Source organism: Perca flavescens, chromosome 19 (genome assembly GCF_004354835.1).
Source record: "Perca flavescens isolate YP-PL-M2 chromosome 19, PFLA_1.0, whole genome shotgun sequence".
NCBI lineage: Eukaryota > Metazoa > Chordata > Actinopteri > Perciformes > Percidae > Perca > Perca flavescens.
Window position 1 is genome coordinate 24,352,091 of NC_041349.1, and position 26,524 is coordinate 24,378,614.

Consider the following 26,524-nt stretch of genomic DNA (forward strand, 5'->3'; position numbering starts at 1 on the left):
CGGAGTTTTGCCGACCGGATACGGCAAAAGTTTAATCTATCAGCTAGCTTCGCTACCTTCTTCGTTGCTCTGCCTGGTTGTAGTGCTATCCTATTACGTGCAGAGGGAATTTGAAAGACAACCGTTTATCCCGCCCCTCGGATCGAGCTCCGTCAATGGTGAGTTCCCAGACCCTACATCTTGATGTGGCTCTGGCTTGTCAGGCTAGGTAAAAATACCACCATGATGAAATATTTTCACTAGAGAAAGAAAATACAACAAATAAGATTATTTTGACAGTCAGATGTTTAGCGATTTATGTTTAAGAATAGTTAAACAGTTAAAAAGTGAATGCAGTCAGAAAAGGTCCCCACAAGAACCATAATACAAACGTACTGTATTTGTGTCTGTAATCCTCTTCTATATCTATTATCTGTGTGCGTGTGCGTGTGCGTGTGCGTGTGCGTGTGCGTGTGCGTAGCTCCTGGAGCTGTTTGACAGCGAGGACCCCAGGGAGAGGGAGTACCTAAAGACCATCCTACACCGTGTCTATGGAAAACTACTGGGCCTCCGAGCCTACATCCGCAAACAGATCAACAACATCTTCCTCAGGTACAGGCTGCCTTTCAACAATCCAATGCACAGGATTTAAGACTGCTATTTATAGCATTCAATAAATCAATAATTAGCCAACGAAGACCATCAGCAGGGCAAAAAGCTGTGCTAATGACCTTTGTAGTGCATTGTTTTAGCTTGGTACGTCATGATTTTAAAACACAAAACAGGAAAAAAAATTGTATGGGATGGAAAACCTCTTTGGTTATTTGAAGTGGTTATTTAACAAGTGAAACCAGATAAAACAAGTTTACATCTCCTTTTTAATTATAATGCATCAGTACTAGTGATAATAATATTTTTTTATATATATGAGTGCCAGTGGTGATGGCTTTGCACCCGTTTGGTCACCAATTTGTTAATGCTTCTGTAGTTCTTTTGCTGATTCTGAACTACACCTAAGAGGCTGACGTTAACAGTTTTCCCACACAGCTGCTCGTACACTGTAATTATGGTCTGCACAATATGTCAATGGGGCAGCAACACAGAGGAAAATGGGATTGGGTTGGTACATGTCATCTAACTTTTTATTATAATAATATTATTATTATATATATTATATATATAATAATATTATATTATTATAATGAAGTATTTTTCTGGCTCAGATAAAGTAGTATTCTGCCACACATGCACACAAACAGGCACACGGCGTGCACAAACAGTCCTAACACTCACATCTATCCTGAGAGTTGCGACACAAATCTCCTCAAATAATTGCTTAAACAGCTTTGACCAACAAGAGTGCTGTGATGTACAATCATGTTTCATCTTAACCCTTTACCAAGTGTGACTGAATTGTAGAGCTGCAGTACTGCAACATGCTCTATTTCTGTCTCAGTTAACTGGTTTCAGTATCTTTTTGACAGCAGTTATTGCACTTCATGTCTCTCTCAAATGACATCATCACATAGGTGACAGAGTTGTATTCCAGACACAGTGCATCATGATATGAATCTATTCCTTAGAAAAGGCAAGAATGCCAGGGAATTATATGCATTTGTAATTTTACAGGAAGTTAACAATGTTTTACTATTTCAAGAATTGCAGTCTTTCTTTAAGTTGCTTTTACTTTTTGCTTGACCTACCGATGCATCATTACGTGTCACTCTGTGTGTGTGTGTGTGTGTGTGTGTGTGTGTGTGTGTGTGTGTTTTGTATCGGTTGTATCTGATATTCAGGTTCATATATGAAACTGAGCACTTCAACGGAGTCGCGGAGCTTCTGGAAATCCTCGGCAGGTTCGTATTCACAATCATGCAGACACTTTGGAGCATACTCTGCTGCTCTGCTGGCATACTTTGTAGTATATCGTGGCTTAATGAATGCATTTGGAGCTGAGTGTTAACACACACACACTTATATACACACATACTGTACTTGGCCAGCTGTGCCTATTCATGAGACAGCTGGTAACCCAGTGAATTAAGCAACTACGAAAAATGGCGACAAAGCATAACCAATACTGCAACTGCTCAACACAAAAAACAGTATGCATTTATTTTTGATTTATTAGCATTCTTCCCTCTTTCTTATCAGGTAAACCCAACTGTGGCTGCAAAGCCCGACAGAATAAGAAATGAGTTAAAAGGCAGGAGGCAAATGAGTAAAGCTGGGGGGCAGGAAGAAGAGACAAAACAAGAGGAGGGTTAAATACGTAAATGAGAAATGACTCAGAGGTGTGTTGTTTTGTCTCTGAGGCCAGTAAGAGAAAAATGAGGAAGATGGGAATGAGAGAGCAAGGAAGGAAGCCAAACTGATAATCATGTCTTGCTCTTTGCCTGAGCTCGTACACAAATCGATGGAAACAAGAATGGATAGATGACAGCAATAAAGAGAAAGGAAGGGAGAGAGAAAATGAAAGATGAAAGATTGGTGATATTATTATTATTATAGTTTGTTTGCCCAACTCCTTCTGTATGCAGAACGATGTTATAGAATGATGTTATAGGAATATTATATCATTATATTTATATATATATATATATATATATATATATATATATATATACGGCCTTGTTATGCTAACATACATAAAAGGAGAGGGGAGTTACAGTTTCTTTCTTATAAAGAAAGCAGAGCAACGTGTCTCCCATGTGAGATGTAGACATTCTGCAGAGCTTTATCTCTCCTTACTCAAGTTTGAGACGGAGAAACTAGCAATGATATTGTTATATTGTTATATTGACGTACTTGTGTTACATAAACAGACATGTTGATAGAAGGATTGAGACACGGACACATGGAAGGGGACAGAGAATAAACAAATGACGATGGAAGATGAGAAATCAAGCAAACAAACAACTCAGTATTATCTCAAGGGCATTCTGGGCTGGAATCTAGCTCTGCCTTTGTCTTTCATTATTTGACACTGATAAGACAGAAGGGCCTATCAATACTCTTTATTGATGTTACAAAACAAAGTTCTACTTTACTAAAGAACATTTCTTTTCACCATGTTATATATATTTACACACACAGGCTCAAATACACTCATTATGTATAGGGAGATGTCAAAGCGAGGGGGCTGCCTCACAGGATAGCGCCCCAAGTAGTTGGGGGTTTGGCGCTTCAGCGCCTTGCTCAAGGACACCTTGGCAGTGCAAAGGAGGCGAACAGGCACCTTTCCAGCTACCGGTCCACACTCTGTACTTTGTCCATGCAAGAACTTGAGCTACTGTCTAAACATAAATCAAAAATCAAGAGAGTTGAAAAGAGGGATGGATTCAGAAGATTTAGAGAGACTGGAGTGATTTGTCTGAATGCTGGTTAAGTGCTTGAATATTTTTAGCGCAACATTTTTTGATTTAGTTTTTCCCAACCTGAAGGGTATAAAGAGCTTCATACAAAATCTGAAACCTTTCTTCCAACCCATGACCACCATTTCACCTGATAAAAAAAAAAAAAAAAAAAAAATGCGTGAAATCAAAAATGGACGATGACTTTTGAGGTTTGAGAGCTATGGGTTAATATAGAGAAAAGAGAGGGGAGTTAGAGGATATGATGAATTCAAGGTGAGAAGAGAGGGAGGAATGGAGGAATGAGGGATGGAGAGAGGATGAGTGAGTGAACGGTGAGTCAGAAGTGGAGAAAGGAGGGAGAGCAGGAGAGGAGAGAGAGGTTTGTATTCATGTTGGTGGTAACAGGGGTATTTATAGCTCCTCCCACACACGGAGAGAGGGAGAGAGAGATGGGCGAGCAAGGATGCATTGTACAGAAAGAAAGCGGGAGAGAAAGAAGACAGGAGGCAGGAAGAAAGATGAGAGGAACAGCAGGAGGGAGATATTAAAAAAATGTTCTATTAAACAAAGATGCTAGTAGAAAATGAAGGCAGACAGGCAGACACACTGACTGATACAGAGACAAACCGATAAATAAAGAGCTGCTAAATAAGAGTCATACTTCACAAGTTTAGTTCCCACTCGTCCACTGCTCATACTCTTCCTTCTGCATGCTGAACTACCGCTATGTCAGTCAGTGCAGCAGCGAACAGCAGACCACGCATTTGTCCAGTCACTTGGAAACGGACACAGTACAAGAATAAACTCCACCACACAGACGAATGCACATGCCTACACAGATGTTAGTAGTAGATTTTATGAGTAATATGTGATGTTTTTGTGTAAATGCAGAGATAAAATAACAAAAACATCACCTTGTTGTTTTTGCCAGGAAGAAAGCAAACGTGATAAAAAGAAAAGAGTGCTACATGATGAAAGTATTTAACTGTAACTGTCCTGTCTTTTCCTCTCCTTTAGCATCATAAATGGCTTCGCCCTGCCGCTGAAGGCTGAACACAAACAGTTCCTGGTTCGGGTTCTCATCCCGCTACACACGGCAAAGTCCCTTTCCATCTTCCACGCACAGGTCAGTGACCTTTTCCTGCATACTCCGGTATTTAAATGTCTTTGTTTGTATTTTGGACTATTTCGTAACGGCTAGTATCACCACTAGGGCTGAACGATTTGGCAAAATATCTAATTGCGATTAGCCCTTGAAAACGAGATGGTGCATCTCAAAGGGTTCATCCTCTAATTAAAATGTTTAAATAAGTAAATAAATTACTGATACTGCAATTGCCATAGGATTCACGATATTGGAGGAAATTCTCATTTTTTTGCATCATTATTCTCATTTTTATGGAAAAGGGTTGTGACTTTTTTTTTGCGATGATCTGTACCAAAGAAAGATTTTTTCTTCTCTTTTTTTTCTTAAGTCTGCATGATACCATTTGTAGGCTGGGCCATCTCTGCAGCACCACAATAATTCAGAATGGTATTTTTACACAAATTTTGCTTTTAGCAAATATTGTGCCTCCTGCGATTTAGATTGTCCATACGGCAATTTTGATCAAATTAATTATTAGATAAATTATTAATGCCTTATTAGCCCACGTTTCTTTTGATACCTTTCTGCTTTAAAAACGTACAACACTCATTTATTTTTCGTTTGACACTCATTTAGTAGTGTTTCATTTCAATACCACAAATGCAGTTACACTGTACCAAAATGTGTTGGTATAGTTTGATGCCGTGTCTAAATCCGCATGCAGGAAACAGATGTTTATGTGATCGTCTGTTGTACCGTTCAGCTGATATTTTGTGTCCTGGATACCATTTTCAAGCAAAGAAAAGCAACAAAACTCTGAGTCTTAATTATATTTTGTGGTTACCAGGGTATAAATGCCACTGAAACCATATCTAGTCTACTAAACTCAAACTGTAGTTTTTAGGTTTTAGAGCCCTTATTCCTCCAACTATTGGCATCTCTAGTAAGAAGAAATTCAGGTCTTTTTCTTACCCTGATAAATCAACAATACATGAATGGTCTAGTAGTAGTAAAGGGTTCCTGCAATGTGTCAAATGTACCACTAGGAGGCAGAGTTAGGTCACAGACAATAACGCAGAGAGATGCGCTCACCTTTGAATTAGTGTGTGTGTGTGTGTGTGTGTGTGTGTGTGTGTGTGTGTGTGTGTGTGTGTGTGTGTGTGTGTGTGTGTGTGTGTGTGTGTGTGTGTGTGTGTGTGTGTGTGTGTGTGTGTGTGCGTGCGTGCGTGCGTGCGTGCGTGCGTGCGTGCGTGCGTGCGTGAGTGCCTGCCTTTGGTGTTTGAGTGTGTGTAAATGTGTGTTTGGGTTATTATAATATTTGACAACACAGATGGCAGCCAGTCTATTGTGTGTGTTTGTGTGTGCATTTTGTTCCTGCCACACATTATTTTAATTATGCAGAAGGTACAGTTTGTACAGAGGTGTGTGTCTGTGTGTGTGTGTGTGTGTGTGTGTGTGTGTGTGTGTGTGTATTCTGAGTCTCAGCATCACCGTGCCCTACATTTCTCCTCCCGGTCTCTCTCCCTGTGGTTCACACACATACATTATTCACAAACTCAAACACACACTGGGTTTGACAGGGGTCACGGGGGATACATGATGCCAGTGGACAGCAGTTTTGTGCTTAGTAGGTGTGGCTGCGCGGGAGTGACTCCGTTCTGGATCTAAATATCAATACATAATATCACAGCAGCACCTTTTATCCATCTTAAAGGTTTCTCAACACTGTGAAACATGTTTGAATCATCCTTCCCGTAGCCTATGAAGGGTTTTCTCATTTATATTCATGTCACTGAATTGTAGTAACAGCGGTTAGAGTTACATCGTGTAGCCACAAACATGGTTACACATCATGGTTCCAATTAACAAGTTTTGAGTCGATAACAAACTTAACAGCATGTTCTCGACTTGAAAACTGACACTGTGAATAGGTCCGCCTGATTCACAGAACAGGCTGACTTACTGTATGTTGTTTATACCTGACAGAGTCATTGAAAGAAGTGTTAAAAGCATGGAAAGGCTACTTTTTGACATGCAGGTCGTAACAACTTTACAGACAAGAATCATTAGAAACATTAGAGCTCAAATCAATATTGTTAAAATCTCAGCCTTAAAAACACTACAATGTCCATAATCCTTAGCCTAACAACGGCCTCCTGCACCCACAAAGCCCAACCTGACAACAGAATCCAACATCACATTTACCCCAAACAGCTTCTCTAATGCCTCGCTAATACTTTAAATAGTTTGACCGATCAGCACCTTTATTTTAATCCCCTTTTTTTCCCCTACTTTTTCTTTCATTTCAAACTTGACATTCCTGCTGTCACAGATCACTTTTTTTTTTTTTTTTTTTTTTTTTTTTTTTTTTTTTTTTTTTTTTTAGCCTCCGCTCCCTCTTTACCTCTGCTTCTGTAACCATGTTGTGGTGCGAGTGAGGGACAGTAAAGTTAGGGATGAAGCGAGAGGAGAAGAACAAGAAAGGTGCACCGTCAGAAGGAAAAAGGGATTGGACGGGTAAAAAAGATGAAAGCCATTGAAGATGTGAAAGCCAGACAGGCAGAGAGACAGACAATGGAGCTACAGGTCAGAAATGAGACAAAGACAGAAACAAAAAACAAAACAAAGAAAATAAAAAGTGATTGTCCTACAAAAAGATTGTCAGAGAACAACCATCAATAATCTGGCAGTACACAACCTCTACTGTCTGTAAATATATAATTGGACAATCCAGCATACTTTTATATTGCTGACACTTGAACTTACTTATCTAAAAGTCGTAAAATAGACCAGTTACAGTAATCCTTTGAACACGGCAAAGGTATAAATATGACAGAAGAGGAAAGACAGAGAGGCAGAGACAAGAGGTCTAAACTCTATCTCACATCGCCCTTAAGGGACTTTGTGTGTGTGACATCACTCCTTCCGAAGTAAACACACGCACACACAGTCTCCGTCGCCACGGTGTCCACTTGCCACAGCAACCGGCCTGGGTGGAGGGGGCAACCGCAAAACACACACACACACACACTCACACACACACTGAATTACTGAATTATAGGAAATGGTTGCAGATCACATAAGAGGAGACATAAGCTGATGTAGAAGTAGACAGACACACACACACACACACACACACACACACACGTGTGACACACATCTCTCCTTGGAAAACTTGTCTTTCCGATCTTTAGCAGTGTGTAATCCTAAGGGATAAGTGCTAAGATCCCCCTTGTCTTTTTGACAGCTTCAGGGAATGTGTGTGGGTTTGTGTGTGTGTGTGTGTGTGTGTGTGTGTGTGTGTGTGTGTGTGTGTGTGTGTGTGTGTGTGTGTGTGTGTGTGTGTGTGTGTGTGTGTGTGTGTGTTCTAACCACTTCTCCTCTGTCCTTACAGCTGGCCTACTGTGTGGTGCAGTTTATGGAAAAAGATGCTACAGTGACTGAATATGTAAGACTGTGTTTCATTACATTACTGTACTTACTACAACACACTTGCTAATCGAATTTAATTTCTGTTAACCAAGATAATTGCTGTGATATTGAACCAGGGTAACATCACTCACTATAAAGAAGTCAGATGTGGCAAGAAAGAATCGTATAGGTTTAAAGCTGCACAAATCAGTATTTTTCTGTAAACAATGGCTCAAATGACCACATGTACCACAGAGAATTATCCCAGTCTGTAGATTTACAAAGTGTTTTAGCATCTTTCAGCGCGTTTTGGGTTTAATGGCCTGCAACTTTATTGTTTTATCAATCTTTCAAGCAGCAGCAGGCATCTGTTTTAGTCTAAAAGTTCTGATAAGCCCACTGTACACTATCTGCTCATCACCAAACAGCAGACAGACAAATTAGCAACTAGGTGGTGAACGATGACTGCCCAGTGGCCCATTATTCCGAAACCGCTGTAGTTCGAAAGATGTCGTATTGGACCAATAATACACACTCAGTTAGAGTTTAGTAACTGCCGGCCTTACTACTTTTCGGACTCTATTGCTCAATTTAACAGATAACATATAAATCATAACGTATGACTTTGTATGACTCCTAAAGAAAGACTTTCGGGTGATATAACTTTAACAGCTCTTCTGTGAACTAAGTTAAATAAACAAAAGTGGGACCAATGGCATGGCCCCTGGTGAACATAGTGGAGCATTTAGCAGCTAAAGAGCCACATATTTCCCTCAGCAGCTGGTGGAGACCAAAACAGAGCTAATAAGGAGAGTGAATATTGCACTTGCATTCTCCAGGCAACCAGAAATATGACTCCTAATGAGTGTTGCTCTGTGTCTGCATGATAGTAAGCAACTGTTTGCTTGCATGTATGCTGGAGTATGTAAACATTTTAAGGTGATAATATGTCAGTGTTGTGTTTACAGCTTGTTCTGATATCCCCCAAGTGTCAAAAAAATCCATTATCATGGCTTTTAATGATTCCCTCAGATTATCTCAAGTTATTTGAAGGTAAAAAACTTGGAAAACAAAGGTCGAACAATAAACGTTTTACCCAAACTGTCTGTTGTAAACATCTCCCTGATTCAACTTTTACCTACCGTACCGCATCCTTTTCCTGTGCAATGAGGGGTTTACTTTAGTGTGTACAGTGTTATCATAGAAATGATGGACAAAGCTACGGAATAAGACTCAAGTAGTAATAAATGGAGGTTACCAGTCATATAACCTTCAAACATTGCAATTATTGTTAGTCCTTGTGAGTAGTTCACCAATCTAAACTCAACTGGTCTAAGGTTGAATTAGAGCACTTGCTATAAACTACTTCTTCATTCACCAGCCTCAATACAGTGAAAAACGAGCCAGAGTATGAATATGAGTTAATAGGGATGGCACTTATGGGCGGCAGACAGCTACCCTGCTGAGCTAATGGCTGCAGTGTTTATTCATATTAATGTGCTTCATAATTTCTCTGCAGATCATCAGAGGGCTGCTCAAGTACTGGCCAAAAACCTGCACCCAGAAAGAGGTGAGACAGCAGCATTTATTGTAGGACTGTAGGATGTATTGTAAAGTATTTCTCCAAACTTAACATATTTCAATCCACTTCTGGGAGTCGTGAGATGCCTTTTCTGTATTGATTTTAAAAATGTGGTGTCTGGGTGCCTGCATATTCAGGTGATGTTCCTGGGGGAAATTGAGGAGATCCTGGATGTGATCGAGCCGTCCCAGTTCATCCGGGTCCAGGAGCCACTCTTCAAACAGATTGCAGCCTGTATCTCCAGCCCTCACTTCCAGGTAAACACCACATCTTCCTACATTGATACCGCACTGAAATGTTCAAAAGTATTATCTAAAAGCAGCGAATATTTGAAAATAGACCCAAAATGAAACAGTTTGGGGGGTAAAACGCCTGATAACAGTGTCCTAATTGCCTACAGATTTATCATATCACTATAGAAAAAAACAATCCACTGAAGATCCGTTACTTGGATAACTTCAAACTGTGGGCACAAACATCCGTCTGATAATAAGAATCCTGTCACAACTTTGATAAATTAAAGTCAACTCTTCTGTCTGTGTGTTTGTTTTAGGTAGCGGAGCGGGCTCTTTACTTCTGGAACAACGAATACATCCTCAGTCTGATAGAGGAGAACTGTCAAGTCATCCTGCCGCTGGTATTCGCCACCCTCTACAGAGTCTCCAAGGAGCACTGGAACCAGTCAGTGGCTCACACAAACACACCTAAATTAATACAACTCATAACTCAAAGCTTTTGATACCTAGGGTCTATATGGGTGTAACCTCAAGCAGTATTATGGTTTGGATGGGGGATGAAGTGTTCAGATGCTTTTTGTTTAAGTAAAATAAATAATACTACCATGTAAAAAATACGGCATTGTAAGTAAAAGTCTTGCATTCACATTTTGACTTACATATATAAGTACTCGTTATGCACAGTGCTCTGTTTCAAAGTGTTATAACATTTTAATGTGTGATTATTATTACTGCATTCACATGTAAGCAGCATTTAGATGTTGCTCAGCTGGTCAATGGGGGACCTATTTTATCTACTTGACATGCTCTTGTGCTGTTTAACCAAGAACAGTGCATCATATTGTATTAACTTAGCTATAAAATCTTTATCTACAAATTAACTTGTTACTATAGTTGTTGAATAAATGTTGTGAAGTATTAAGTACATTATTTCCTTCTGAAATGTAAAAGTAACACAAAATGAACACACTCATGTAAAGTGCAAGTACCTCAAAATAATACTGAAAGGTCCCATATCATGCTCGTTTTCAGGTTCATAATTTTGGGTTTCTACTATTGAACATGTTTACATGCTTTAATGTTCAAAAAACACATTATTTTTTCTTATACTGTCTGTCTGAATATACCTGTATTCACCCTCTGTCTAAAAAACTCTGTTTAAGGCCCCCTCCCGAAAAAGTACAGTCTGCTCTGATTGGTCAGCGTTTCTGGTTCTTCCCGGGTCTTTCAGGGTGTGCAGCCGGGGAACGATTGTAACGGCACTGTAGAAGCACCTTCTTTCTATATTTGGTATAGTTGTGACATCACAACCCTACAGAAGTCCTGATGACTCGTTTAAAGGCACCGTCTCTGAATATGGGCAGTGTGCATTTCTCTATGGATTGAGCATTTTTTATATTTTCACAGTATTTATATAGCACTTTGACCGGCTTTATAATAAAAAAAAGACATGGAAATCTCACTTTTTACAACATGGGACCTTTAAGTAAATGTACTTAATTACTCTCCACTACTGCTAATATGTAAGAATGTTACATAGCATTTAGCTTCACAGCTGATACAAACTCTAATTTCCCAACACTGACAAAAATGTACAAGCCTCCTACAGTATCATCTAACAGTGTATGCTAAAATGTTTGCATTACAGATAGTACCAGAGTAGTATCTACCAGAGACACAGGCAACACATATGGTTGCCAATGGGTTAATCTCTCCAAAACACAGGCTTTTCTAACCTCTATCTCCTAACCCATAATGTTCATTATCCTCTTCCTCTGTCTCTTCAGGACCATTGTGTCTCTGATCTACAATGTGCTGAAGACCTTCATGGAGATGAACAGCAAGTTGTTTGATGATCTCACTGCCTCCTACAAAGTGGAGAAACAGAAGTGAGTATGACTCACTCTCTTTGTGTGTGTGTGTGTGTGTGTGTGCTTGTATTTGTGTCACTGGATACAACAGTGAAAACAAGAGAAAGAAATAGAAGGCATTTGTTCCATTATCCATCACATTTTATTTCACATTGTAAGTATGTATCACTTAGGTCATCTTTTCAACATGGATCACATCATGATTCCACTCGTTCATTACCCAGTTTTGAACTCAAGATAGTGGATACTATTGGGAAACAATACTTAAAGGAGTAGTTAGACATTTTTGCTTTCTTTACGAGAGTGAGATATCAATATCAATCTCATGTGTGTGAGATAAGCACGGAGTTGGAGTCAGGGCGTGGTTAACTTTAGCATTAGGGCAGGCAGAAAGAGCTAGCCTGGCTCAGACCAAAGCTTACCAACAACTCTAAAGCTGATTTATTTACATGGTCTGTCTTGTTTGATTAAAGGTCCAGTGTGTAATGTGTTTAGTTGTTCATTATCAAAATCTGTGTTGCCCGTTCACAGACTTGTCCTTTTTCATTAATATTTACCTCCACCATCAATTCCAAGTATTACTTTTGGCTTGAAATTTTACATTTGCATTTGCATGAACTGGGGTAGACGCTCCATATTCATGCGCCGTCTTGAAATACGTTACTGCTCCGCCTTTCGCGTTTTCGCTGTCACATAATAAACAGGTGCTGCTAATGCTGCTAATGGGTATCGTAGCTTCCAGGCCCCGGCAAGTTTCAAGAAGGAAACATGGAGGACCATATTCAAAATCCAAATTTAAGGAACAGGAGTCTTCTTCTTCTTCGCCCAGAAAAAGAAAAAGGATATTGAAAAGAGCAAGAAACCGGCTTTTTGAAGCATGAAGGCTACCGTAGCTGTAATACGTACTTTGAACTGCGTGGTGCGAGAGAGTTGATTGCGATACATGATCTCAATGCTAGATGGGAGAAATCCCTCCACATTGGACCTTTATGATGTGCAGGTACCATTAGTGTCCCCGTAAAACTGCTCTTATAGTTTCTTTTTGCCTGTTAAATGACGTCAAGAAAGAAATCAGCTGTTTCTAAGACCCTTATATATTAACCCATCAATTGCTAAACCTGATTTAATAGATGTTTTCAAGTTTGCATCTCTTGTCTTCATTAAATGCCATAGGATGTCATTCAGCCAAGGTAAAGTCTGTTTTCTATTGTGCTTCTGGGGAATAACTTTAACATTTAGATATGCCTAATTTAATTCATTTAGACCTGCTTAAAGGTCCCATAAGGTCATCAATTGCTCATAAATTATGTCATAAATTGGATTAATCCCTTATTTTATTCTCAAATAACTAATAACATACTAAAGTCTTTCTTAGCAATATACAGTATGAAATGTATATATTAGTGCTGTCAGTTAAACGCGTTATTAATGACGTTAACGCAAATCCATTTTATCGGCGTACATTTTTTTTATTGCGAGATTAACGTTATTTTTGGCCTAGTATACTTTGTAGTTTTTCACATGCTGTTGCAACAACTAGTAACGTTAGAAAAACTACAACACCACACCGGATCTAGCTAGACCGGAAACAAAACAACCAGCACACCGCACACACTTGTTTGGGCTTGCGAGCCGGCCAAAGAGTAGTAGGCTAACGTTACGTTTTGAGTGTATGGCGAGCGCGAGACGCCGAAATGGATGTCAATAAGATTCTGAATGGAAAGTTCCATTGACAAGACCAAAGTGATCTGTGTGTTTTGTCGTTGTGAACTGAGCTATCATCGCAGCACGTCCAATCTGAAATACCACTTGATGGCCGAGCACACAGCTGATGCGAATTCTCCGCCCCCCTCGTCAAAGCCAGGCGACAAAAGCACAAAGCAAGCCGATCCACTTTTCCATGTTGATAAGAGCATTAAAATGAGAAGAAATAATGGGTCAACAAGAAATCAAGGGACATTTAGAACAGATCAAAATATGCGATTAATTGCAAGTTAACTATGACATTAATGCAATTAATCGCGATTAAATATTTTAATCGTTTGACAGCACTAGTATATATCTCAATTTTATTTCTATACTGGGCCTTTGACAACTTTCTTGCAATTAATGTGAGATTATAATCTGACATGCCAACCATAACCCTTGTTGCACATTTTTTAAATCATTTGTGCCAACTGAAACCTATTTGTGGCGTCTTTTCATTTTTGTGTTTTTTGTCTAACTAATTAAGATTTAAATTGTCTATTAAGAGTACTTCATTAACATCACACAATCACGAACAACCAATAAATGATTCAAGAACACATGACTGCAGTTTGCAGTTGGTGGTCTACACAGTACAATTACTGTGCTATAAAGGATATTTCAGGAGAAAGTGTGATGGTAAATCCAACACACTCCAACATATCTCCAGGGATTGTTGTTTGTTTACGCTGAATGCCTTCCTGTTAACAATTGCTCAAGTTGTCTTTGAGACAATCCTCCTTATATTTAAGTATTCACCAAAGATCCCCTTAGGATTTTTACTCTCAGGTCCCAGAGTACTTTGGCATGTCTGAAACATTTCAGTTCATTTCTTGTTTCATTTCTCTCCATCCCTCTTCATCCCTCTCTTTTTTCTTTTTCCCTTCAACCCGCCTCTCCAGGGAAATGAAGCGAGAGAGGGAGCGTGCAGATCTCTGGCGAGGCCTGGAGGAGCACCAGGACCGCCGGATGCAGATGGTCACCGAGGCCGCCAGGAACCAGCGCAACCTCCAGGAGCGAGGCGAGAGAGGGGACCCACCGACCCCTTCTTCCCCGCAGACGGCTCACTCTGACCAGCCCGAGCCCAAGATCAGCGGGGCCTCTTCTTCCTCCTCTGGGGCCGGGGAGAGCGCCACCTAGGTGCTGCTCCACAGAGATTGGATAGCACGGAGGTTAGGGGACAGGGAAAAGACATGAGGTTGATGGTGAAAGTGTTGGGAGAGAAAAGGTACGAAATCCACTGTTCTTTTTATCTTGTATCATCGAGGGCGTGGCTTTTTTGTGAAAAAGCGCACAAACTCAGTGATCCGAGGTAAAGACTGCACCTTTTTTTTTTCTGACAGACTTGTGTGAAACTGGTTCACTTTTTGCTGTACACACATTATGTTGCAGATCAGAAGATGAATATTGTCCAAAAGTCCAGACTGTCATTTTAATTAGTGGCTGGTTTATCAAACTGCAGGTCAGTATCCAAAACTGGTAGCTGGCCTGCTTCAAATCAGCCTTTAAATAAGAGATGAAAATTCTCTTTTGGTGCAACACTAACCAAGTTTAACATGTGTCTAACTTGCCTTGACATTTAACCAACCGAGTCAGAGTCTGTACTGTGGCGTCGTATTTATCTTTTGGTCAGAGATGCTTATTTCATGCGTGGATAGCACAATACATTAATTAACAAAAGAAGCAATTTCACACAAATGTCCCAAAACCATTGCCACACAAACCCTCACGCGTGCGCACACACGCACACACACACACACACACACACACACACACACACACACACACACACACACACACACACACACACACACACACACACACACACACACACACACACACACACACACACACACACACACACACACACACACACAGACGCAGGTACATATTTACTGTAAATATAAGAAGACAGAGCTACAGAGAGTACCAGAGTATCCAGGTCAAACAAATCTTACATACCAACACTTGATTGACGCACCAAAATATTTCATACACACTCAACATACATACAGACTCACACACACATACACAGACACACACAGATGGTTCTGGCGCTAACTCCTCTCTCATTCTGTCGGGTTCCACCAAAGGACGGGCCTAAAGTCCCTCAACATTAAATAACCACTGATGAAGATGATGATAATGATATTAAGTACAATACTGTTCCTTCTTCTTACTTGTTACTCTACTACTACTACTACTCTACTCTACTCTAAGTACTACTGATGATGATGATGATGATGATAATGTTTTTATATATATACATATGTCTCTGGATATTTCTGTAGTGTATTATTGGAGAAACACTAGTGTAGCAGATACCATAAAGGGGAAGGCCGGCTCCAATTCTGAATTCACATCACATGTTAACTGTACGAGGCCATAATGTGAGTGCTGAAATTCAGCAGGATTCCCCTTTTAACAGACCTTAAAGAGGGGAGGAAAGAACTGGATTGGCAGTGGCTGGTTTTCTTTTATTTTGAAATTTTGGTTGTTTGTGGTGCGGTGGGTGTAATTTAAAGGGGTATTTCATTAAAACAAATTCCCAAAACATTCCATCTTTAAAGATTATGTTTTTTTGGTGTGTGTTTAAAGATGCCCTGTGGAGCTTTCTTGCAAACAATGTTGTGTTTACATTCAGTGGTACTCACCAAAACACATTGTGTGTATACTTCAGGCTTGACAAATGCGCCAAATGCATTTCCTTCCTCATAAAACGTTTGTTAAGCCGATTTATTTATATTTTATTTTGTGCATTGTTTACATCCATGGTTACTTGCTAGCAATCTTCTTCTTCCCTGCATTTGTTGGCATCTTGCGAAGTTTATTTGCACATTACCACCACCAACTGTCGATCCATGGAATAGCATGCTACCGGCAGCATGGGCACTTCTCCCGTGTGCCCGTGTGCGTACATGTGAAACCTCGTGCGCAATACAACCATAATGTGGACCCGCTCAGAAACTCCACAGGGTACATTTCATTTTGATGATGTGGCACACGTTGTTGATTTTCTGGTTAAAAGTTCTACAAATTCACTCATTTGCCAAGGTTACATTTGACAAAGTTGAAGTTTAGAACCCCCCAATTCCTAACCAAAAATGTATCCAAGCAGACTAGTAAACCCCACCCAACACAAAGGTTACTCGAAGACAAATAAAGCGCACCACATGTGTTTCAGACCAAAATAACAACACAGTAATCCAGTTGGATTTCTGAACCCGGAGCATCTGTTCCTTAAGGCTCAGCAGATTTGACGCTGCTAGATGGCGACCATGACGATGATAATTGTTTTCCCGGTACGAACTAAGGAAAATGTGTTTATTCTTGTCTGATCATTATGCTAGAGAATTATGGGATGAAGAGAAGAGGGTAAAAAAAAAAAAACAGAAAAAAAAAATATTTTAGCAATATTTTCATTCTTTCAGGATAATCTGTGTTTTTAGGGGGTTAAACAGGAAGTGAGTGTCACACTCAAATGTTTACCCCCCCCACTCTTGTTTTTACTCCTGTTGCGTCCTTGATATTCACTTTGTCTTAAAGGTACTTTCTGTGTAAATTTATTTGATGGAAATGATTTTGCTTTGTAATTCTGTTTTTTTCTTCTTGGTTTTTGTATAATCTTGTTCATTTTGTGGAAAACTGATACTGATGCTATTTATTTTCTATTTGATCAGGAAAATGTAACCTTATTTGAAGATGATGGTCAGGTTGTGTGTGTGTCTGTGTGTGTGTGTGTGAGTGTGTGCGTGCTTGTGTGCGTGCGTGCACGTGCGTGCGTGCATGCTTACACGTTGGTGTGTATCCTGTGAAGGAATCAGTGAGCAGGAGATGTGTGTAGAGAGAGTGATAGATAATGAGAGAAATGTGACTCTCTTTGTTTCTTTTTCTCTCTCTCTCCTTCTCTCCTTCCTGAAGGGGCAGGGTTTGAAATCCGAATGTATCGTAAAACAAATCGATTGTGTTTTTTTGACGCTTGAGACGCTGTCGGCTGCTTCATAACTAAACCTTCAAAAACCCTTCGGACCAGCAGTTTTTCAAAAACACTCCCTTCAATCATGCCTGAGTCAACAAGGTTCTGAAATCCATTTGACTTGCAGCTCTCGAATGGGCATTTCAAGTTTTATTGAGCTGTTATTGACTGATTTAGCATTTTAAGCAGAGTCATAATGAATCTGCACCTGGACCAGTTTTCTAGGTTTTTCTGAATGCTTTTAAGTTTGAGTTTGATTGCCTTGCTCTGATGCTATTTAGGCTGCAGTCACACCTAATCTGCCACTGCTTCTTTCTACAAAAGAGCTTGCAGCTTTGCATTTAATTCCATTTGCAGATGTTGCATCCAACATCCAGGTTATAACCTCCAACACGTTTGTCAGTCAGACCAAATTTGTCCAAGAGAGTTCATTGTTGAGCATGGAAACAGTAGTTTGACATCAAATGACAACTGAGAAAACTCCATCTGCTGATGGGATGAAGACTGTGAGATACAATTGAAAGCTCCAGAAAAAGCTAAAAATTGGAACCTGAGTCAACATTATCACACATGCTAGTGGTTCCCAACCTTTTGGCTTTGTGACCCCCAACAAGCAAAACCCCTTGGCCTTCGTGTGGACATGAGTTGCGAGCAGTTTAACCAAAGAGTGTTTTAAAAAACAATAAGTGTGCGTTCTAATTGGGTGCTCAACTTCAAGATACAAATCAGTAAAAATACAAAACCGCAAAAAATGTGAGGAAAAATAAAATACTTTTTGTGTAAATACATTTCTTTTCCCTGTCCTTTTAATTAACTGATTTCTATTCTGATTCATCTCAGGACCCCTTACGGGACCCCAACCCCCAACTTGGTCTGGGAACCATTGACAGTGACAGCCTCTCTTCTCTAAGTACCACAATGCTGTATAGTTTTTTCCTTTCAGGCAGAATTTCTGCACAATACTGGAGCATAAAGCGCACAAACTTGTTGGGCCGTGCTCTGTAGCAGCCACAGAAAAAGCACTGATGGATTAGCTGTAATAGCAGCCTCATGCCAGTAAACGCCTCAAAACCTGCACTTGCAAACCTCACCGGGCTGGCACTCTGGGCAGACAAAAAAAAAAATCCTCCCATTTGTTTGGATTTCAAACATTGTTTTGATTCAGGCAAAAAAAGACAAATGAAAAGAGACTAAATTTGAGCTTGCTCGTAACACTCAAATTTGTTTTGGCTAGCTTAATTAACAGACCTTCCTGATTGTTATTGTCAATCGGTCAGCTGACTCGATGAAAACGGAACCCCAGCTCCCACTGTTCTAGAATTCTCTCTTATATTTGATCCATAGTAATATTGTCTCTTTCTAGAACTGCTCCAGAACAGGAAGCGAGAGAAGAGAGAGTGTTCGTAGAGAGATTGGGTATCGCCTCGCAGACAGCCATTAAACGCTGGTTTCATTCACTGTCACATTTAAATCCATGGGATGGTGTGAACGGATTGGATGAAAGCAGCCAGTAAAGATAAAAAAAAGAGGAGGAGAAAGACCGAGGAAAGAAAAGACGTAGAGTTAGACACGATAGAATGGCAATAAGTCAGAGAAACAGTAACAGAATGAGAATATATAATGTTACCGAAACCTACAACTGCATTACGTAGCAATTTCACTGAATTTCTAGATTTGCACTGTCTGCCCATGGTCTGTGTTTGTTGTGTTGAAGAAAAACCTTAGAGAAGATGATTAAGACGATGCAGAAGAAGAAGATGTATATTTTGGGGTCCAACACAGCGGTGTGTGGGGGGTTTGAATGTAGAGGCTTACTACTGTACGTAACATTACAGGGGGGTGTAGAATGGAGAAAAAAACGATGTGCATAAAAATGAAACTTCACTTTGAGAAAACACTCTGGGAGTCTGTGCTGTTTTTTTTGTGTCACATCTTTTGTCTCTTCAATAATATTAATTCCACTTCCTTTTATTGATACTTTGATCAACAGGCACAGTGTGCGTTACATAACGCTGCACCAATTTATATTCCTGTATAGACAGGAACGTGACCAGTCGGTTGTGTAGTTACGAACTTACTTGGCATTATCTACGCGTCTAGAATATTGTGTTGTTTTTTTGGCCCGCATCTGCAATTCCTGTCTCAGGCAGACAGGTTTTTTGTTAGCCTAAAAGCTCTCATAAATCCACAGTACACTACCTGCCTACATGTAGCATTAAACAGCATGTAAAGTTAGCACCTGGCTAGTGGAACAGTTAAATAGCCAGACATTTCCCTCAGGAGTTGGTGGAGACCAAAGCAGAGCTAAAGACGAGTAAGTATTGCATTTATAATGGTTACAATAATCTGGCAACAAAACACAACTTCAGTTGAATGCTAATGTTTCTTTGTGTCTGCTAAATGTGTAAATTAATCAACAGTTAACTAATTCATAGCCATACCAACTTTGTAAGGTGATATGTCAATGTTTTTTTACATTGTTGCTGACCATTTTCAAGTGCAGGCTGCACAGTTTGGATGTACCAGAGTCAACCGTTGATTTCTACCCATTTCCATATGGTGTCAGAATCAATTAGACACTTGAAACTTGCTTGAGTTTCTTAGTCCATTGCAAATCAAATCAAAGAAATCTGCAAAAAGAAAATGCATCAGTTACCTAATATTCCATTGCATTAGGATGGAACAATGAATGGAAACCAATGGCTGCCCAGAACAGTAGCAAAAATACAGCCATAAATCTAAAGCAGCATGGTTTGCAAAATGGTTAGCTGTAATGTAAGGTATAGGTACGTTTAGTAAATGGGCTAACACATGCAAAACACTGGTATGGTATGGATCTAACAAAAATGTCCAATCCCTTAACTTTGAAATTACTCAGATTTTAAACCGTTCAGTCCTTTGTATTCATGTTACCAATCCTTTGTCGCAGTAAGTGTGGAGTTGAATACTGCCAATCCTCCTATCACTGAGAGTAGACCAAAGTTGGATAAAGGAGTGCACACACACTCACACAGAGAGATACAGGCTGAGGTTAAGAAAACATGGGCAAGCATCAGTATTTTCCAGGGAGTCTCCATTATTTCTGGCTTGGGGTCTCTAATGGTATTTCATTGTAATTGCTATGATGTCAGAAAGTCCGTCCGCCCTAATGGCCTTCTAAAAACAACAACAAGGACAGATTGGTTCCATTCACTGGTTGTTGTCCGGGCAGAGAGACACCGGAGTCCAGAAGCTCAAATCTCTGCTGGATCTTCAGCTGAAAAGGTGAGAAGTGTTTTTTTTCCTATTTTCTACATCCAGTAAGTATTGAAGGGCAGGTATTGAGCATTTATTTGACTAATTATTCATTTTTTAAGATACTTTGAACTGCTTTACGGACAAAAAGTGTACATGTTGCTAGCAGGCTGTGGAGTTACTGTACTCACAGCGAAGACAGTGTGGTGTTAGTGGTTTTATTGCCTGTAAAAGTATTCACATCATTCTGTTCATGCAGAAAGTATTTTTATTTCAGTATTATATTTCTTAATACAAGTGAAGCATTCTGCAGTCTGGCTGAGTTGAGGTGATTCCAGTTGTTTTAGTATGGTTTAAGTGCTTTGCTTGAAGAGTAATTAAGCAGATGTCTCCAGTAGCATCAAAGAAATGACTATTGATTCTGATTAAAACAAGAAAAACAGCTTTTTAATGCGTGAAAGTGAAATTAAGTAACTTTACTTCAGATTTATCTCTTAAAATGGAATTAAAATGTTTAGTCGTTTCTTTATAGTTTGAAAGTTTAGTTTAAGTTATTAATGACCTTTGATATATATATATATATATATATATATATATATATATATATATATATATATATATATATATATCTCACAGGTCTTTTTTTTTTTTTTTTTTTTTTTTTTACAGTGTCTAGGTCACTGTAGTCTACTATTGGCTGCAGTAGCCATAAATAACACTAGAGGGAGTTGTGAGTCATGCTGAATGACTCATAACTCTTAAAGTACTTCTCTTAAAGTCAGTCTTCTGTCAGCCTTTGTGGATCATCTTCCCCTATAGATTTAAATGAAAAGGCAATATGACCTTCAGCAATTCATGATCCATTTTACATTAAAAAAACACACAAAAAAACTGCATCTTTTATTTTTAGGCAAACTGTATCCAACCCAGGTACACAAGGTCACGTGTAGCTGTGGAATAATGAATATAAACCCTTGAATAATAGTATTCCCTCCATTAACATTTTTTTTTTCTCTATTCACCATTCCCAGCATGCATCTTCATCCCCTGTCCTTCATTTTCCTCCTCCTCCTGGTTGCCGGGGCAGCCGCACTGCATGGTTTCCGAGGCTGCGCGGTGCGAGAGTTCTCTTTTGTGGCCCAGAAGCCTGGCTGCAAGGGACTGCACATCACCACAGAGGCCTGCTGGGGGCGTTGTCAAACCTGGGAGGTAACGCACACACACACACACACACACACACACACACACACACACACACTTTTGTGAATTGTGAGACATCAAATAAATGTTTAATGATCCAGGACTTATCCCAAACCATAAGAAGGCCGATGACCGGATTCAAATTTCACCTCTGAGTTAATTGAAAAACCAAGTTTAGAGGAACTCAGTCAGATTCAAAGCCTTAAGAAGAGAAAGCTCTGAATCAGCAACAGTAGATCTGGCTCAGACACATGGCAGAAGGTCAATATTAGAGTTTGATTAAAAAAAGAAAAAAAAGAAATCTTAACTCAAAGTCTATTTACCAGCTTTTACCAGCTTTTTTCCAGGACTTTCAACAGCATCTGGTAGTCCTGCTCAGCAGATGGAGCTTTCTCATTCAACAACAAAAACCAAGGTCTGCTTTTACTAATAAATTGAGTTTTCATTTGCATCTACATTCTTCCTTCCACAGAAGACAGTGAGATGCAGTTGAAAGCTCAGCTTCAGCAAGTGAATCTTGAGGTTTTTTTTGGTCAAGCTACAAATTCCAAGGTCAAAAATGTACAAATATATAAGTCTTCAACGCATTCTTACAAAGTGTGGACCGGACAGATGCTAGATGTAGAGATCTCATTCACTGCCATTATTCTTTGTTGGTATACGGAAAAACAATGTCTGGTCAAAGAGCATACCTATCAATGGAAAGCAAAAAATAACCCTGTGTTTTGTTTCACCTGTGTGTGTGAATACTGCAGAAACCTGTGCCAGATCCCCCCTACATCCAGCGACACCACCGCGTGTGTACGTACAATCGTTCCCGCCACATGACCGCCCGCCTGCCGGGCTGCCAGCCCAACGTCTCCCCTCTCTACCACTACCCCATGGCTCTGCACTGCCACTGTGCCGTCTGCTCCACACAGGACACAGAGTGTGAGACCTTCTAATGGGCAGGACACGCTTTCAGCAAACAATGATACTAAGAGTATTACTGATATGAATGACTCTGAATAAAATGATGAAATTAAGACATTTGAGTAAGTGTGATACTTGACATCTAGTGACCTAAAAATGAGTCTCTCTGTAGATTGCAGATGTGTGTGTATACTTATATGAGTCTGTATGTAAGAAAGGAAAAATAACAGAGAAAGCATTACATTTCATAGTAAAAGCTCTGTGATTCTTTGCCATGATGTTAGCAATACTGAATTTAAGAACATACAAAGGCTCTTGTTAAAGGAGAACTCCGGGCAATTTTTACATTAATCTTGATTGCTATATGTAAACGAGTACTGTCGTACTGAGTACTGCTAGCTGTAGTCTCGCGCTGAAGTCCCGTGGGAATTCAGTTATAGTGTGAAAAAGGTAAATAGCAGTGTGCAACTAGCCACAACTGCAGAATATCATGGTCATGGAAAGGAAGACGATGAAAGTTTAGGTTCTTGTATTTTTCTCATTCTGTTGACACAATTCGGAAAGGCACAAACGCGAACCATTTCTTTTCCACAGTAAATCAACCCTTGTTTTTCAAACTCTAAGCTTCTTCCCTTGTGAACACCTCTGATCGTCACTTTTCACACACTACACTCCTCCAACCTGCACACTGCTATTTACCTTTTTCACGCTACAACTGAATTCCCACGGGACTTCAGCGCGAGACTACAGCTAGCCGTCTAAAACACTATTTTACTGTACAGGGCATAAACATAATTTGGTCCATTTCCATGTAGTTACATAGTCACTAATATGGTCATAACCATTACAGTGCCAATCACCTATTTGTGAGGGTGAAATAAAATACAATTTTCGCCGCAAAGGCTTGAACGGTCTTCTGGAAGACCTCCACCAGACCAGCGGGCGCTTGTTGGATTGTTATCCGCCTCAGCAGGCGAGGGAGGCGGGGAGGAAGTAGAAGGATGCCGGTCAGGGCTGCTAGCCTGGCTAAGGAAACTAGCACACAATTTGCCACTGCAGAGACTCATATTCACCAACGACAGCACACAAAATAGATATATATGCTACAAATACACATGGAACTGCTGCGTGATGATTATTATTCAGCCTGGCTGAACACACTCACTCACTCATCCCAGACGGCAGCTAGCAGCTAAGAGGGTAGGTGAATTTAAACAATGGCTAAGTCGCTAAATGCATCTTGTTGTCATGTAAGGTCCCTGTTCATGTTGCACAGACATTTTAATTGCATTTTGTGTCTGTTAAGAGGCACAAAGGCACTCTTTATCTTATGCCCCCATAACTGCCGTTTTAGCTGAGTGGGAGCTCTCGGTAGCCTGGGTAAACCCTGACGAACTTCCGGCAAATTTGAGATTTGCTCTGTAGGTCAGTCTGGCGAAGAGCCCATTCAAACCCATTTCCAATGTCCTCAAAATTGAGGCACCAATCACAACCGCTGAGGCGGGTTTAACACCAATCACAACCGTTGAGGCGGGCTTTACGCGACGAGGATAGCGCAGCGACGGCGAGCAGCTTTTTGTTTACATTCAACATGACGGCTACCGAAGCCATGCTTCACCAAGACCAGGGACCGGCAGGTCAGTCTGACATATGCCGATTTTATACCGGTCAATGCTATAATGAACTGACAACATAAGTTATACGAGTTACAGTTCTCAAGGACGCACGCACACACGGACAGAGACACAGTCTCTTTTTCTTTTCTCTCAACTTCTCCGCCGTGTGTGGTGTGAAGCGCGTGTCCGCGCTATTCTTGCACATGTAGGGAGCCTCGTGAATTAACCTGCAACATATCAGCTGTTTGGAAATTCTTCAGCATGTGTGCAGAAGATAACAAGTTCACAAGATCTGTCCAGGGACAACGGATGAAAAATAGCCTTTTGGCTAATTCTGGTGCATTTGCAGCAATGTTAATTAATGTACACTGTCCCTGTCAAATAAACTAATAAATAAATAAATAAATAAATATGCAACACCTGCAAGGAGAAAGTAAGGGGGCGTGGAGGGACCACACCAAAAACCAAGATCACATTTATATCGTTGGTCTGATTGGTTGAAGGACTATCCAATGAGCCCAGAGGCATTTTAGTGGCGTCCGTTGGTGACGCCCCTTTGAAAATGAACTGTCAATGAACCTTTCCCAGACCCACTCTCAGTTACAGCTGAGAAGAGTCTGGTGTCATCCAGGCTAAGCTCTCTGCAGTAGCTGCAGCAGCTCCGTGTTGCTAGCACCGATTCGGCTCGTTTTTTTTTGCTATCGACAGTACTCATATACATATAGCAATCAAGATTAACGTAACAATTGCCCGGAGTTCTCCTTTAAAATACGTATTTAAAAATAAAAAAACATAGAAGTTAGCTTTGCATATATTCTGTTTTCCAACTGTTGTACTCTATTTGTGTATACCACGGCTGAATTACCAACCGAGCAAAGCAGGCAACTGCCCTGGGGCCCTAGACCATCAGGGGTCCAAAGGCCCCAGGTTAATTGTTTGTATGGGGATATTTACCAATAAATTATCATTTCAACTGGAATTGACATGACAAGGCCTTTAACCGGTCCAGTATTAATCTAAGAGGCTCTTTATTTTTTTACAATAATACCTGATGTGTTTACTTGAAGGTGACGTGATACATGCACACTGTGAGAGACAGTGGTGGTGAGGTCAATAGGGGCTCAGCTCCCCACGGGGACAAAATGCAAGTCCCCACAACATATATCATTAGATTTAAAGCTTAAGACTTGGTTTAAGGTTAAAGTGATGGTTCGGAGTAATATCACCCTAGGCTGCTTTGCACCTTGACCTCAAGCCAAACAACCCCCCATAAGCTTTTTTTTCCCCTTGTTATAACGTTGGTCAAGTTAGCATTATCAGCTGGTTAGCTTAGTGCAGGCGCTAATGGATCCACGTTTGTATCTTGTAAGGTACCCCACTAATAATGCCCAGAATGGTACAAAACATTTACAGTAGTACAAATAGTTTCTGTATTTATAAAACGAGGCATTAGAAAGTTTGTAACTACACCAGAAGTATATTTAAATAACACTTGCTTGATGGATACTCCTCTTGGCTGCGACGTTTGGTACCATTCCGGGCATTATTAGTGGGGTACCTTACGAGATACAAACGTGGATCCATTAGCGCCTGCACTAAGCTAACCAGCTGAGAACGCTAACTCGACCAACGTTATAACAAGGGAAAAAGGGCTTATGGGGGGTTGTTTGGCTCGAGGTCAAGGTGCAAAGCAGCCTAGGGTGAAATTACTCCGAACCATCACTTTAAGGTTAGGGTAAGGCTTGGAGTTAGGCATGTACAGTAGCTGTCATGGTTATTGGGTTAGACAAGGTCACAGAGGAATGAATGTAAGTAAATGCAATGTCCCCTTATGTAATGAAAACAAGATTGTGTGCGTACGTGTGTAACAAGAAGAAAGATCCACATAAATTACTTAACGTTGCAGAACAGAATAGAAATTTATTGGAATACAATTTCATCACAAACTATACAGTGCATTTCTCTTACTTTCTCATTTTATTTCATTGAAATTTCCAACACTCTTTGGTTTCATCAATAGATATTATTTACAAAATGTCCTTTAATTCAAATTCATAAATATAAATAAATTTGTACATTCTTTGGTCTCTTGTCTGTGTTTAGTGGTTATTGCAAAGAATGAAACTACGTGTATGTATGACCTTTATGTTGGTTCCAAAGGTTGACAGTATATTTACAAGTCAGTGAGATGACTTGACTGTCTCTGTGTACTTACACTTGCTACTGAGTCACTAAGTATGAATGGTGGGTTGATTCTTTTTTTATTTCAGTTGCTTCCAAAGTGAAGTGTCTGCCAAGCCTCAAAGCTATTAAAAAAA

At 40.1% G+C, this 26,524-nt stretch overlaps 2 protein-coding genes across 2 annotated transcripts in view; both read left to right on the forward strand.

Moving 5' to 3' along the window:
- The window catches only part of ppp2r5b (protein phosphatase 2, regulatory subunit B', beta), a 38,113-nt gene extending 23,100 nt beyond the window's left edge, over nucleotides 1–15,013 (forward strand). Inside the window, exons 5-13 of the mRNA XM_028563984.1 lie at nucleotides 461–591; nucleotides 1,776–1,835; nucleotides 4,353–4,461; nucleotides 7,817–7,870; nucleotides 9,353–9,403; nucleotides 9,553–9,672; nucleotides 9,969–10,096; nucleotides 11,439–11,540; nucleotides 14,171–15,013. Coding sequence (XP_028419785.1) covers nucleotides 461–591; nucleotides 1,776–1,835; nucleotides 4,353–4,461; nucleotides 7,817–7,870; nucleotides 9,353–9,403; nucleotides 9,553–9,672; nucleotides 9,969–10,096; nucleotides 11,439–11,540; nucleotides 14,171–14,408 — 993 coding nt within the window. The 3' untranslated portion in view covers nucleotides 14,409–15,013. The remainder of the gene's footprint in view (nucleotides 1–460; nucleotides 592–1,775; nucleotides 1,836–4,352; nucleotides 4,462–7,816; nucleotides 7,871–9,352; nucleotides 9,404–9,552; nucleotides 9,673–9,968; nucleotides 10,097–11,438; nucleotides 11,541–14,170) is intronic.
- A 6,497-nt stretch (nucleotides 15,014–21,510) lies between these two features.
- On the forward strand, nucleotides 21,511–22,622 carry LOC114545418 (glycoprotein hormone beta-5-like). The gene is made up of 2 exons (XM_028563690.1): nucleotides 21,511–21,687; nucleotides 22,434–22,622. The coding sequence occupies exons 1-2, from the start codon at nucleotides 21,511–21,513 to the stop codon at nucleotides 22,620–22,622; spliced, it is 366 nt and encodes a 121-aa protein (XP_028419491.1).
- The last annotated feature ends 3,902 nt before the right edge of the window (nucleotides 22,623–26,524 follow it).